At 37.2% G+C, this 15,236-nt stretch overlaps 8 protein-coding genes across 8 annotated transcripts; 7 read left to right on the plus strand and 1 right to left on the minus strand.

Moving 5' to 3' along the window:
* Positions 1-658: 658 nt before the first annotated feature.
* Positions 659-2,755, plus strand: GVI51_H03971 (putative cystathionine gamma-synthase; the record flags this gene model as incomplete). The annotated part of the gene is made up of 1 exon (XM_446976.1): positions 659-2,755. The coding sequence occupies one exon, from the start codon at positions 659-661 to the stop codon at positions 2,753-2,755; it is 2,097 nt and encodes a 698-aa protein (XP_446976.1).
* Positions 2,756-3,178: 423 nt separating this feature from the next.
* ATP18 (F1F0 ATP synthase subunit i) lies at positions 3,179-3,349 on the minus strand (the record flags this gene model as incomplete). Its single annotated transcript, XM_446977.2, has 1 exon — positions 3,179-3,349. One exon carries the CDS (start codon positions 3,347-3,349, stop codon positions 3,179-3,181), a length of 171 nt encoding a protein of 56 aa, XP_446977.2.
* Positions 3,350-4,891: 1,542 nt separating this feature from the next.
* On the plus strand, positions 4,892-8,857 carry TDA9 (Tda9p; the record flags this gene model as incomplete). The annotated part of the gene is made up of 1 exon (XM_446978.1): positions 4,892-8,857. One exon carries the CDS (start codon positions 4,892-4,894, stop codon positions 8,855-8,857), a length of 3,966 nt encoding a protein of 1,321 aa, XP_446978.1.
* Positions 8,858-9,382: 525 nt separating this feature from the next.
* DUS1 (tRNA dihydrouridine synthase) lies at positions 9,383-10,621 on the plus strand (the record flags this gene model as incomplete). Its single annotated transcript, XM_446979.1, has 1 exon — positions 9,383-10,621. The coding sequence occupies one exon, from the start codon at positions 9,383-9,385 to the stop codon at positions 10,619-10,621; it is 1,239 nt and encodes a 412-aa protein (XP_446979.1).
* Positions 10,622-11,420: 799 nt separating this feature from the next.
* MT-II lies at positions 11,421-11,579 on the plus strand (the record flags this gene model as incomplete). The annotated part of the gene is made up of 1 exon (XM_446980.1): positions 11,421-11,579. The coding sequence occupies one exon, from the start codon at positions 11,421-11,423 to the stop codon at positions 11,577-11,579; it is 159 nt and encodes a 52-aa protein (XP_446980.1).
* A 1,094-nt stretch (positions 11,580-12,673) lies between these two features.
* On the plus strand, positions 12,674-12,832 carry MT-IIB (the record flags this gene model as incomplete). The annotated part of the gene is made up of 1 exon (XM_446981.1): positions 12,674-12,832. One exon carries the CDS (start codon positions 12,674-12,676, stop codon positions 12,830-12,832), a length of 159 nt encoding a protein of 52 aa, XP_446981.1.
* Positions 12,833-13,927: 1,095 nt separating this feature from the next.
* On the plus strand, positions 13,928-14,086 carry MT-IIC (the record flags this gene model as incomplete). The annotated part of the gene is made up of 1 exon (XM_065626622.1): positions 13,928-14,086. One exon carries the CDS (start codon positions 13,928-13,930, stop codon positions 14,084-14,086), a length of 159 nt encoding a protein of 52 aa, XP_065482694.1.
* A 495-nt stretch (positions 14,087-14,581) lies between these two features.
* Positions 14,582-15,133, plus strand: CPR3 (peptidylprolyl isomerase CPR3; the record flags this gene model as incomplete). The annotated part of the gene is made up of 1 exon (XM_446982.1): positions 14,582-15,133. One exon carries the CDS (start codon positions 14,582-14,584, stop codon positions 15,131-15,133), a length of 552 nt encoding a protein of 183 aa, XP_446982.1.
* Positions 15,134-15,236: the final 103 nt, after the last annotated feature.

Consider the following 15,236-nt stretch of genomic DNA (forward strand, 5'->3'; position numbering starts at 1 on the left):
GAACTGATGAGAACAGGAGAAGGGACCACCTGTCGGAAAGAGTGAATAGACATACATTTGCCGGAAAGAGTACTAAGAGAAAGACCTGTGGAAAGAGTTAGGAAGAGAAAGTGGATGAAACTTAGAGATACAGAAAGCCACAGAATGAAATCAGGAACAAGATATGCAAGTGATCAAAGGAAGTTCTACCGATAAGATCCGATTCCAGTCTTCTTTTGCTTGTATTTTTTTTTTTAACTCTGTTTGATAGGACAAACAAAAACGCATAGAAACCGGAAACTAATGCAAGTGATGTTCCTTCTTTCCCCTGAGGACATTCGATTTAGTTGTTGATCACTTCAGAAATGTCTCTCCAGATGTGTCATAGTATGGCTAACCATGTTTTTGATAGTAAACGTTGAAATGTCATAATAAACCTTTGAAAGACGAAAAATTCGTCGAAAATTTTTCCCTTTGCGATGAGTGTGGACTTTTGTCTCCACGATGAGTACAGAAAGTTGGTGAAATTTGATGAAGGGCTATTGATAATTAAACGAATTGCGTTTGGGAATGTGCCTTTAAAAATAGAACTGTAAATTGAGTAAATTGTTGTCTTGACAAAGTGAATATTTAAAGTTGAGTGTTTCTAATATCCCGAGATTTCCTGGCTGCCGAGAGGATGAAGAAGTGGACTGGCAGTGCTAGCATGAAGTTAGAGTACTCGAGGCCATTGCCTACTTGGGAGGATGTGCTTAGGTATGAAAAGACGTCTGCAAGTGCAGTGTTCGATAATGACGAGGATTTGAACGGGTATCCTAGGTGGTGTCTGCATAGTTCAGTGAAAAGGCTTTGTGATGTACTAGGGAACAAGTATTCGAAGGAGAACGAGAAGTGTTTGTGCTTTCCATCGTATGGCGTAGCGAAAAGATGTAGAGAATATATCAAGAAGAAAGAAGGCCTTAACACCAAAGTGCGTATTTTGCAATTGGCAACTTCGAAGCCTTTAAATAGCGAAGAAATGAAGAGCAAATGCGAATTTAAGATAGCAGTTGTTTTTGTAACCAAGAATCTTTTCCACCATGTGCGACAATACTGGAAACTTACTGGTGAAATTGTATCGCCCAGGCTCGCAGATTATATCCTGAATGAGCTTTTCATAGCTGAGAGGTCATCTTTTGCCACCATATCCAACGGTAAGAACAAAGATCAACAAATGCAAAATAAGAAGTCGCAGATTAATTTCACTCTTGCAAACAGAGCTCTTGCATGTGTGCGCAAGAGGTTAGTAACAAATGTTATAGATGCGAATGATGAGCTGGGAGAAGACAACTACCATTTCCAAAATGATGATGATGATGACATGGAGCCAACATTTTTGGACACGGTACGATCTAATGACAATGTAAATGTGAATAACCATACCAGAATAGATGATCAATTACTGAGGAATGGGTTTGAATTTTCTGATAGCGAAGATGAAGACACAATAAACCATAATAATCCATTTGGTGATTCTACAGATAGTGAAGAAGACGATGCATTCGTATCCTTGGTCCCACCGGAGCCTATCGCAATCGATATATCTGATACACCAATCGATTCTCCTTTGCCTGACAGTTCCAACAATGCTTCAGCTACATTTATAGACCCATCAGCAGCGACTATAGCCAATGATAATATTCCTAACGACATTGATCCTGAAGATGAAGTCTTTATATTCCCTTCAGGTATCGCTTCTATATTTACAGCTCAAAGAGTATTACAAGAATACGACTTACTCAGAGTGAACAGAATAAGATACCAGACTGAGAGCAGTAATGGTACAGGCACTCAGAAGAGAATAGTTTTACTAGGTGATATCTGTCCTGATATAGTAAAGATGTTCCAAGAGTTTAACGATGTAATTATAATAAACAACCAAAAGGGTGCTTTTTCAACTTTAAATGACTTGGAAGTTTTACTAAATTCTGGTGAACAGATTCTTGGTGTTTTCTTAGCCATTCCAACAAACCCTTGTCTGGAGCTTACCAATTTACAAAGGCTGAAGGAGTTGTCTGACCTTTTCGTGTTTCCTATCATATTTGACATTTCGATGGGATCTGGAGTTCTAAACTACAACATCTTGAAATATGGTGATATAATTTGCATGTCATTACTTACCAGGTTTACAAATATAGAAGTAATGGCTGGCGCCATGATAGTCAGTAAGAAGCGGTCGCCAAAGTTCCATGAATTTTTCCTTTCACGCATGAATGAAGAGCTATTGGAATCACAACTACAGAATACTTCACAGCAGACATACTCACAGAACCAGTTCATCTCACCAGGTGCAACTTTCTGGGTCGAGGACGCTGTCCTATTAGATAGAGGCTCCTGTAAGTGGCATGACCGTAACATCAAGATAAACTATACTGCGGAGTATCTAGTAAAGAGAGTTCTGAGACAACACGAAGGCAAGGTTTTTAAGCGCGTGCTTTATCTCAACGATGAGGCTTGGCAAGAGAACAACTACTACAACATGGTCAAATATTCTCGTGAGGACTGTGGATACGGTGGTATAATTGCCATTGAGTTTGAGAAAGAGAATCAATTGGCAAAATTCTACGACAGCATTGAGCACATATATAAAGGAACTCCAGTACTAGGTGGTAATGATATCACCACCGTAGCTGCTTTCCGTGAGCATAACGGCAGACATCTGCTGAGGGTCTGTGTTGGGTTAGAGAACATCAAGATCTTAACCAAAGTGTTCCAGTCTGCATTAAGCAAAATATAGAAGTAGCGAAACGAACTATTGATTAGTGTTTAGCCTGTATATCAACATTTTTCAAAAAAGAATCACTAGAAGAGAATATAGAATGCTATCTCTTTTTGCATCTCTTTGTTATTGAATTATATATATGTGATTGAAGAAATAAGATATATATGAGTAGAATAGAATATTTAATAATCGAAGTTGAATGAATAGTTTATTGTTTTTTTTTTTTACCCCTCTGCCGTTGGGCAATGTATAAGAAGTTGAAAAAGTGCAAAGAATAGAAGCCAAAGTTATTATCCACAAGAAGTTTATTTTTGAAAGAGGGGAGGGGGTAGATTCTTGCCTTCTTTACAAGTACTTCAATTTGATTGTTAGAACGTAGTTCTATATTCTGTGCATTACCTTCCGTGCCTTGCAATCCTAATTGAAATTGAAGGAAGTTTACAAAGGCTTCTCACCTCTGTGGAAACGTGGGTTTCTTGGATCATTGATAAATTCTTCACTGTTGGACATGGCAGTGGCGGCTTTGCTGACACCATAGTACACAACTGCACCAGCGGCGAAGAATGGCCAGTAAGTCTTCAGGACTGGAAATTGAAATCTCTTAATCATTGCTATCGGTAATGCTTTTCGAGCTATTTCTTGTTTGTCTTTTTCTAGTTAGATATTTACTATGAAAAGCCCTATAGTACCACCTTACTATCAAGGAATATGTTATATCGTTGAACTTATAATCAGTATAAATTACAATGAAGAGATGGTCTCTATTCCACAACTTGTGAGAATTAAAGGTGTAACGAGAAGCACTTGGGCACACAGAGTGTGTGCGGAAATAGAGAGATGGGGAGAGCTTTCCACAATGAGAGCACTTGGGAGGGGGGGAGATGAATATTCCTCTACGGCTTTTCCTCTCAACCCAGATGGACTTCTCGCCGTCGACATGCGATTTGTTGCTCGAATAACACTGGGGGTGCTAGTCACATGCCAATTTACACGTCAATAGCGACTAGAGCTCTACTAGGATGGAAGTTCGATACTATTGGTTCGTTCAGTTGAATATAAACACACGTGTATTACGTACAGACGAGCATTTATTCATACACATCATGTGACCAGCTATACATAGCTGAATACGATACACAGGATATTGGATCGATCATGTTGATATCATCACCTACGGAACTAGCTGGACACATATAACATGTGACTTAAAGTTAGCTTCCTATTTTAATGCGCTCATTTGAGAACAAGATGCCACTCCAAGACTGCCTTCTGTCACATGTATATTCGCACAGAGCAACGTCATTTCTTGCATAGTGCGTGTATACATGTATATAACTAACCTAAGACTTAGTCTTGCGTTTGCTGGCTTGGTAGTGATAAACCTGGTGGTACTTAATAGTATACGCTACTGTTTTCCCTCAATATTTGTATTTACCAAACTTTCTTTATCTGTATGGGTGGCTCCTTGTTTAGTAGGCTTGGCTATCGTTATTGTATTGTAGAACCAGATAAGATGACTATACATGTGAAAGCATAATTAGACAATGACATGAAAACTTTTTGTAGAGAAAGAGAGAGAGGGAGAGTAAGACAGTGACAGAGAAGCCAAAACAAACTAGGAAATTAACAGTTGAGCAAAAATATCGATTATTGCTGGGGGTTGTCTTGGTTGTGAGGAACTTCGTTAAGATATCACAAAATATATTTGCTGAATAATGACGTTTTTCCCATCGTTTGCCAAAAATTTTTTTTTTCGTCTTTCTCTTCAATAAATCACTTGGGAATTCTGTCGATCTTTACCTTGTTGACACTTTTCGCACACACACAGACACACAGACACACAGACACACAGACACACAAACTCTGAGACTAAGCTTTTCATTTGGTTGCATTGTTAACTTGCAAAGACTTGCTAAGCTCTACAGAAAAGACTGCCACTTATCCACCTTTCTACTCTAAATACTAATAGCTCTACAAACTTTCATATATCTCTCAAAAGATAGAACAAGCCCTACTATATAGGCTGGAATATCAACAACGACCAAAAAAAATACAATCACAGAATTAAATATTTCTCTCTTTATGGTATCCAGGAATCCATTATAGAGAAACGAATAAGGACAAATAAAATAAACTACACACTGAACCGTGATGATGTCTGTGGGTTCGGTACCTGTGGATAATGGTGCCAATTTTGCTCCCATACCTAAGAAATCCAGAACTATAAAGACTGACAAACCAAGACCACACCTTTGCCCTATATGTACTCGTGGATTTGTGCGGCTAGAACACTTGAAGCGACACCAGAGGGCACACACCAACGAGAAGCCGTTCTTATGTGTTTTCTGTGGTAGATGTTTCGCTAGAAGAGATCTAGTGTTGCGACACCAATATAAACTGCATCCAACACTGGTATCAAAGAATAACGAAGGGTCTCTGGACAATAGCCGCAATAATTCTGTTTCACCAGGAAGCGACAATAGTTCCGATGCCTTGAAAGCAGAAGCAGCCATCAACGATAACATTATAAAAGTCAGCGGGAACAGGGCCACCATCTTACCCACGCCAAGTAACCCCCTCGCAAAGACTACAGCTGAGCTACGGAAAGCAGCCAAAGTTGCCGAAAGTACTGGCTCCTCAAAAGAATCTACACCTTCAACAAAATATGCCAAGAAAGTTAATAAGAAGAGAAAGACAAAGAATAAGGAAGCTGGTAGCAACGGAAATAGCTCATCCACTTCACCACTTGTTTCACCATCTATATTCCCACAACCATTGAATCTAAACCAAAAGAAAGACAACAATTTGAGTGTACCCGCATCTAGGAATAAGAGACATGCTTCTTTTTCCGCCTCTAGTGCTTTCACTTACTTCCCAGATAATGTCTCACTAAATGGCAATGACCAGGAACACCAGAGAGAAAACATCGAAGATCTGGGCGAAGGCATTCCGCATCTCGTTGGTTTCTCAACCCCACAACTTAGTGCACAGGAATTAATAAGAAAAGTAATGCAAACTGGTACTATGGACTTTGAACCTTTAGACTTACCCCCATCCTTATTTGGTGACGAGAATGGTCAGCAAATGCTTGGTATGCAAAATGGGGATTCTGACTTTGGTGTGAGTCTGTTTAATAGCAATGGTGTTACTAAATCCAACAATGAACGTGTAGGTTTCATTAATGGTAAGAAGAAAGCCAACACAGTCGATAACACTTCCACAACTAACTATATTGGCGATCTTCCAAGCTCCAGCATGAATAACTCTAACATGAAACATGCTAACAGCTCTGCATCACTAGCTGCTGCCTTGAGCTCAATGTTTGCAATTCCAAATCAATCCTCAACAAATTTGGCAAACAGCGGTCCCTCCCACCAAATATTGACCGATTTGGTAACCATGGGTTCATCATTTGGTGGTTCCAATGGGTTTAACAAGAATCTACACAATAATACCTCGGAACTTGACCTTTTCAATTATAAAAATTGGAAGAATAACTCATATCACGATATATTTGAGGCCCCATCTGCTTCAAAGCAAAAGAAACGGGCCACATTTACAACCAACGATGTAACAGAAATAGATGACCAAATTGACGGACAAAATTTCAAATCCCCACAGAGTATACCTGATTCAAACCAAAGAGGAAATACGAATACAACTTCACCTGATGAAGACTGGACTACGAAATTTATTAAAGACTCCGACCTTGAGAAATATTTTGATATGGATGCTGACCACTTCAATGATATTGGTTTCTTCCATTCTAACATAAATGATGCAAACCAAAACTCAATAAAGAGCAATCTACCTAGTGGTATAGCTAGCAGCCAAAATAGCTCCAACGAGACCTCTGCTATCAATTCTTCCTCCAATCTACCAAGGTTAGGAAACAGTGTAGCATCACCGATCAACTCATTATCCAATAAATCTGCAGTTAATACACCTCCTGTAAATATTGAACAACCAAGTGTCAACAAAGCCAAAAATGTTGAATTCAAGGAATTTAGAGAATTGTTTAACTCACATATTGATAACTATGGCTTGCCTAACCACATGAGTAAACGTACATTTGAAGAAGAAGATATTGGGGCAGCATTAGAGAGGTCTGTTTCATCATTATTCACTTCAAGACAAGTGGAACTATTTAGAAAGAATGTTAACGCTGCCAATCTTTCTCTCTTTTCTAATCCTTCTTCTGCATCTTCTTCACTGAATGGTTCACCAAGAAACTCATCTGAGCCTTTACAGAAAAAACAAAAACATATTCCACCACCGTTGGCATTTTTTACCGAAAAGTTTAGAGAGCAGATTGTTACAATGAATAACTTAACTCAGACAATGTTTCCTTCTGTGAACGTTCTTAACCACTATGTTAATTTGTATCAGAAAGAATTCCACCCATATTTTTCTTTTATTCATCTACCTTCTTTTGTTCCGTCAACCGAGAATTATCCATTTCTATTAAGTGTCGCAATGATTGGTGCTCTTTATGCTTTTCATTCTAACCATGCTATGATATTGTGCAAGGTGGCAAGGCACAATATTAGAGTCTACTTAGAGCAAACTGTTAAGAATCAAAAGGTGACTCCATTATGGTTGATTCAGTCTTTAGTTTTATTGACTTTTGTTGGTATCTTTAGCGATGATCTAAATGTTGCAAGAAGTATGAACACACAATTGATGACATTAATTAGATTGATCAAGAAAACTAACTTAAACATGCCTCTGGAAAACTATTGTAAACCACCAATTGCTAGCAACCATGCACTAGATTATCAGAATAATCCTGCTACTTTTGCCAAATACAAAGCACAATACACTACCCCTGAACAGTTAGAAAAAGATTTTCAATATTTTATTCTTGCTCAAACTAGAATTAGGACCTGCCATGTTGTTTTAATAATTTCCAACTTATTCACATCATTAGTGGGCCTAGAATGTTGCTTTCATTCAATCGATTTAAACTGTGGTGTACCATGTTATCATGAAAGTTTATTCTCTTGCCCGTCATCCAATGAATGGGCGGGAAAACTAGAAAAATACAACATTGTGCTAGATTCTAAGTTCTCTCTTATTGAACTATCAAACGGTGAGGCCAAATATGCCAATTGTATGATGTATTTATCCAATGGCAGTCAATACGTATATGATAACACGAAGGTATCTAAGAAAACGCTACTATCTCTGCTAATAACTATACATGAGAAAATATTTATAGAGAGGAACAATATTAGACATGAAAATGGTGATAACATACCTCTAAATGACGCTAAATGGAGAATGTCATCAAGACCTATGATATCAGTCATGGTTAAGCATTGGGAATCCATGTACATTAAGAACGGTGGATTGCTAGTTCCAACTGATGAAAACATCAAAATAATCAATAGGGATCCTGCCATGAGATTAATAGTACCATTACATTCTTTTGCTTTAATTAGAAAGTGCCTGGATTTGACGCCAGTAATGAAGCAAATTTATATGCACAACTGGGTTGGAATGAATGAAACCATGCAATTAATATGCTGTGACTGGGAGTCATTAAGAGAGAGTACAACTTATGCTTTGAATATCATCGATTTTTGGGTTATCACAATGGATGGTTTAAGAAATCAATCTATTGGTGGGACCCCGATTTTCACAATAACCTGCATTTTCTCTGCTGTATTAATTGTTGCCGAGTACATGAAACATTTAGAGGATTGGTCAAATGATGTTTCCTCCGATATAAACTCCCAACCTAACCTAAAAGTCTCTGATAGAATACTATGGTTCAAGATCTTCAAAGTCCTGAAGAAGGTAGAAGGTCATTTGTCTAGCAGAGACGTTGGATCAGAAACTTATTCACAGTTTTTGAGAACACAAGCTAATGGAGCCTTGGACATCGGTTCACTAGATGAGGCATACATTGAATCTGCTACTAAACCAGATAGGGAAATCAGTGAAACTCTAGAGGTTATCAAGAACTCACGATTATCTACCAGATCACTTTATTTTGGTGTTCGGATCTTAGGTGATGCACCTGTGTGGCCTATTGCTATTCTATTTGCGTTGGCTTTGCAATGTAGAGCAATCCACATGGAGAAATCCGCAGACAAGACTTTACTGCATTAAAGAATGATGCTTATTTCGTTGAATGTAGATTAAACTACATCTAGACTATTTCCACAAGTAATGAGAGTCTTGTAATGTGCAAAATATGCTGCTTGCTGTCTTACTGATTTTTTATGACTTTTTTTTAGTTCCCGAACTCTTTCAATTTAACAATTGAAAATTTTATAGACATCATTATGAACTTATAGATTAATATAGAAATTAGATTATTATTCACATTTTACCAAATTATAAATATTACTCTTAATGTCTATCAGCAATTTTGTTAGAGATGCTATTTTGCCTCTGATCTCCGTACCTTAAAGTTCGCATCAGGCACATGAAAAATTTCAAAATTTTGCGATGAGCTAAAATGCCACAACATAGAAATATATTGAAGCAGTGTATTACTCATACCCCGATACGCTATATTGTTGTACACATACATCAAGATATTGTTATCTAACCTAGAGAGGTAGTATTATAAATTATTAAAAGTTGTGGTCCTCAAAATCTTTGAGTTTAGCTATTAAGACACTCATAATCATGCCTGAAAAGAAATTGCCAATGAAACTGAAGGGCAGGGAGCTTTTTGAGAAAATTGGAAATCCTAGGCACATTGTAGCTCCCATGGTGGATCAATCTGAACTGGCTTGGAGGGTACTATCTAGAAGATATGGTGCCACATTGTGTTACACACCGATGTTTCACGCCAAACTATTTGCTACATCTGAAAAATATAGAAGGGAAATGTGGTGCGATCTGGATGGCGACTCTAAATTGGATAGGCCTTTAGTGGTTCAGTTTTGTGCTAATGATCCAGAGTATTTACTACAGGCGGCGAAGCTCGTGGAAGATAAATGTGATGCCGTCGATTTAAACTTAGGGTGCCCTCAAGGTATCGCCAAAAAAGGACATTATGGTTCGTTTTTAATGGAAGAATGGGATTTAATCCATAAACTAATCAAAACATTACATGAAAATTTGAATATACCAGTCACAGCTAAAATAAGAGTATTCCCGGATAGACAGAAAACATTGGATTATGCAAAAATGGTTCTAGATGCCGGCGCTCAATTTTTGACTGTTCATGGGAGACTTCGAGAACAAAAAGGCCAACAAACTGGTTTAGCTGATTGGGATATCATTAAATATCTGAGAGAGAATTTACCGGATAATACGGTCTTCTTTGCTAATGGTAATATTCTTTATCCTGAAGATATTGACAGGTGTATTTCTCAAATTAAATGCGATGCAGTGATGAGTGCGGAGGGTAATCTATATAATCCTGGCGTGTTCAATGTGCATTACATTGGTGATAAAGATAAAACATATCCTCGTGTCGACGTGCTATTAAGAGAGTATTTTGAGATAATAAGAAATGAGTGTAAGGAATCACTAGCATCTCGTAAAGCAATGAAATCACACTTTTTCAAGCTGCTCAGACCATTTTTACCACATTATACAGATATTAGGAGCAATATTGCTGCATTAAACGCTAAATCAGATTTAAAAGAATGGGAAGATAAGGTTGTAATACCAGTAGAAGAAGCGGTACAGGAGCTTTTCAAAAACCCAGACATTGAAGATATGATAATTACGCATGATAAGGAACTATGGGGCGGTTCATACAAGACAATTCCGTACTGGAGGTGCCAGCCTTACTTTAGGCCGGTGAACGGTGTGACCGGTGACAAACGTATAGTACAAGAGTTAGAGTCCAAGAAAAGAAAAGCAGAATTTTCTCTAGACAGTCAAAAGGAGAAAGAGTTTAAGACAGAGTAAGTTTTAACTGAATAGTTCGTCTTAGATCATTATAGAAAAATCACAACATACTCTATAAATTTCTCGCTAACTATGTTCGAACGTGTATATTTCAATTCAAATTTTTAGATACTATCCATGTCTACAGCCCTCTAAAAATCGAACATTCCATACTGCTGATTTGCCTCCCGGGATCGTTTAGACCCCAAGAATCCAAGATATGTTTTAGCTGACAGGGTGCATGGCTACTCCGTGATTTACCATATGTCCATCGCATTCGTCATGGCCTGATGCCAATGACCATACTCTTTAGACTCGGATCCGAGAAGTCATCCCTATCCATACGATATCTTCTTCCGAGTCCATTAGATAAGGCAACGCTAGATTTAGCTGATTGATTGCCCTGAGAATTAAAGGGAATCAGCGAAAATAGAAAAAAAGGTTTTGGATGAATATTTTTGTTCTTTTTTTGAGACATTGGTGTCCACTGCCACAGCTTAATAAACAATGGCAATCAGCAGTGTCTAGATTTCAGCGGAATTTAGTGGAAGCGAAATGAATTCGGCTGACTTAGTGCCTATCAGTAATATACATATTTGCTTTTTGCTTTGGCATTGAATTTATCAATAACTGCATACCCAAAATTAAAAATAAAATAGAAAAAATAGTAATATATAAAGCACCCGTAACTTCCCATTTCTGGGAAACTTGGAATTCATTTCTCCCATTTATCCTTTCTTCTATATATCGAATCAACACATCAACAATACCAACAAACTTCAACTTATACACAACATCTAATATTTATTATAGCTTCGAAATGCCTGAACAAGTCAACTGCCAATACGATTGCCACTGCTCCAACTGTGCTTGTGAAAATACTTGCAACTGCTGTGCCAAGCCAGCATGTGCTTGCACAAACTCTGCTTCCAATGAATGCTCCTGCCAAACTTGCAAGTGTCAAACATGCAAGTGCTAAACAGCATTCAAAGAAGAATAATTTCTAGTATTTTTGCTATTGTTGCTTTATTTTTCATGATTATTGATAAGGTACTGGGTATCTTCTGCTAATGACGCTGAACTAGCTCTATATGCTAGCTATATACATTACGTATAAAAAAAATATAAAAATATAAAAATATAAAAAAAAATAAAAAAATCACTTCAAAAACTATAACACATACCAAGTTTCTATTTTCTCTTTGACTAAATCAAATCGATCTAGTAAACATGCAGAACAATTTGTGTAATTATCGTCTGATCTAAGGGCCGGCGTAAGCAATTCTAACCGACCACACTACGTTACTTAACAACCACACTTGCTCTTGAATACGAAACAGCAAGCTCTACCTATATGAAATGGTCTACAAAAGAAGTTTTCTCTAGTACTCTGAGAAGGTTATATTATACATCATTGAAATGCTTAAAGCTGATTTGCATCCCGGGATCGTTTAGACCCCAAGAATCCAAGATATGTTTTAGCTGACAGGGTGCATGGCTACTCCGTGATTTACCATATGTCCATCGCATTCGTCATGGCCTGATGCCAATGACCATACTCTTTAGACTCGGATCCGAGAAGTCATCCCTATCCATACGATATCTTCTTCCGAGTCCATTAGATAAGGCAACGCTAGATTTAGCTGATTGATTGCCCTGAGAATTAAAGGGAATCAGCGAAAATAGAAAAAAAGGTTTTGGATGAATATTTTTGTTCTTTTTTTGAGACATTGGTGTCCACTGCCACAGCTTAATAAACAATGGCAATCAGCAGTGTCTAGATTTCAGCGGAATTTAGTGGAAGCGAAATGAATTCGGCTGACTTAGTGCCTATCAGTAATATACATATTTGCTTTTTGCTTTGGCATTGAATTTATCAATAACTGCATACCCAAAATTAAAAATAAAATAGAAAAAATAGTAATATATAAAGCACCCGTAACTTCCCATTTCTGGGAAACTTGGAATTCATTTCTCCCATTTATCCTTTCTTCTATATATCGAATCAACACATCAACAATACCAACAAACTTCAACTTATACACAACATCTAATATTTATTATAGCTTCGAAATGCCTGAACAAGTCAACTGCCAATACGATTGCCACTGCTCCAACTGTGCTTGTGAAAATACTTGCAACTGCTGTGCCAAGCCAGCATGTGCTTGCACAAACTCTGCTTCCAATGAATGCTCCTGCCAAACTTGCAAGTGTCAAACATGCAAGTGCTAAACAGCATTCAAAGAAGAATAATTTCTAGTATTTTTGCTATTGTTGCTTTATTTTTCATGATTATTGATAAGGTACTGGGTATCTTCTGCTAATGACGCTGAACTAGCTCTATATGCTAGCTATATACATTACGTATAAAAAAAATATAAAAATATAAAAATATAAAAAAAAAATAAAAAAATCACTTCAAAAACTATAACACATACCAAGTTTCTATTTTCTCTTTGACTAAATCAAATCGATCTAGTAAACATGCAGAACAATTTGTGTAATTATCGTCTGATCTAAGGGCCGGCGTAAGCAATTCTAACCGACCACACTACGTTACTTAACAACCACACTTGCTCTTGAATACGAAACAGCAAGCTCTACCTATATGAAATGGTCTACAAAAGAAGTTTTCTCTAGTACTCTGAGAAGGTTATATTATACATCATTGAAATGCTTAAAGCTGATTTGCATCCCGGGATCGTTTAGACCCCAAGAATCCAAGATATGTTTTAGCTGACAGGGTGCATGGCTACTCCGTGATTTACCATATGTCCATCGCATTCGTCATGGCCTGATGCCAATGACCATACTCTTTAGACTCGGATCCGAGAAGTCATCCCTATCCATACGATATCTTCTTCCGAGTCCATTAGATAAGGCAACGCTAGATTTAGCTGATTGATTGCCCTGAGAATTAAAGGGAATCAGCGAAAATAGAAAAAAAGGTTTTGGATGAATATTTTTGTTCTTTTTTTGAGACATTGGTGTCCACTGCCACAGCTTAATAAACAATGGCAATCAGCAGTGTCTAGATTTCAGCGGAATTTAGTGGAAGCGAAATGAATTCGGCTGACTTAGTGCCTATCAGTAATATACATATTTGCTTTTTGCTTTGGCATTGAATTTATCAATAACTGCATACCCAAAATTAAAAATAAAATAGAAAAAATAGTAATATATAAAGCACCCGTAACTTCCCATTTCTGGGAAACTTGGAATTCATTTCTCCCATTTATCCTTTCTTCTATATATCGAATCAACACATCAACAATACCAACAAACTTCAACTTATACACAACATCTAATATTTATTATAGCTTCGAAATGCCTGAACAAGTCAACTGCCAATACGATTGCCACTGCTCCAACTGTGCTTGTGAAAATACTTGCAACTGCTGTGCCAAGCCAGCATGTGCTTGCACAAACTCTGCTTCCAATGAATGCTCCTGCCAAACTTGCAAGTGTCAAACATGCAAGTGCTAAACAGCATTCAAAGAAGAATAATTTCTAGTATTTTTGCTATTGTTGCTTTATTTTTCATGATTATTGATAAGGTACTGGGTATCTTCTGCTAATGACGCTGAACTAGCTCTATATGCTAGCTATATACATTACGTATAAAAAAAATATAAAAATATAAAAATATAAAAAAAAAATAAAAAAATCACTTCAAAAACTATAACACATACCAAGTTTCTATTTTCTCTTTGACTAAATCAAATCGATCTAGTAAACATGCAGAACAATTTGTATAATTACCTTTTATCAACAATTAAATAATATTTTATCATTGAAATTATGATAACTGAGAAAATATGTCATGGAACACGACTGTAATAGGTGACTCTTGAAGGAAATGTTTTCAAGAGACCAGCCAATTCATGTTTTAATAGTCACACTATCAATTGATAAGTATTTGAAACCAATTTGCCAGAAAAACATACTAGAATAAATTATTAGAAAACCAATACAAAAAATATGCTGTCAAGAATTTCTATGCAAAAAAGATTTCTATCCTCCACTGTCGCAAAATTAGGCAAGAAGGTGTATTTCGAACCATCAGTTAACGGTTCCCGTATTGGCCGTATTGAGTTTGAATTATACGATGATGTTGTTCCAAAGACTGCTGAGAACTTCAGAGCCCTTTGTACTGGTGAGAAAGGCTGGGGCTATAAGGGCGTTCCATTTCACCGTATTATTCCACAATTTATGATCCAAGGAGGTGACACTGACTTGACCAACGGTTTTGGTGGTAAGTCTATCTATGGCAACAAATTTGCTGATGAAAATTTCACTAAGACTCACGACAAGCCAGGTTTATTGTCCATGGCTAATGCTGGTCCAAACACCAACGGATCTCAATTCTTCATCACTACTGTGCCTTGCCCATGGTTAGATGGTAAGCATGTTGTCTTTGGTGAAGTCACAAAAGGTATGGATATCGTTAAGACTATTGAGAGCTACGGTACAATGTCTGGCCAACCAAGAGCAAAGATTGTTGTCGAAGAATCAGGTGAGATCAAAGAATAGGGTCTTCTTTATATCCAGTGAGGATCGAACATGCAATACAGTAAACACCTCTATTAGCCTTGTAAATATATTTCTTGTCGATTTAAGAAGGCGTTTATACATA

This window comes from Nakaseomyces glabratus, chromosome H, assembly GCF_010111755.1.
Source record: "Nakaseomyces glabratus chromosome H, complete sequence".
Lineage (NCBI taxonomy): Eukaryota > Fungi > Ascomycota > Saccharomycetes > Saccharomycetales > Saccharomycetaceae > Nakaseomyces > Nakaseomyces glabratus.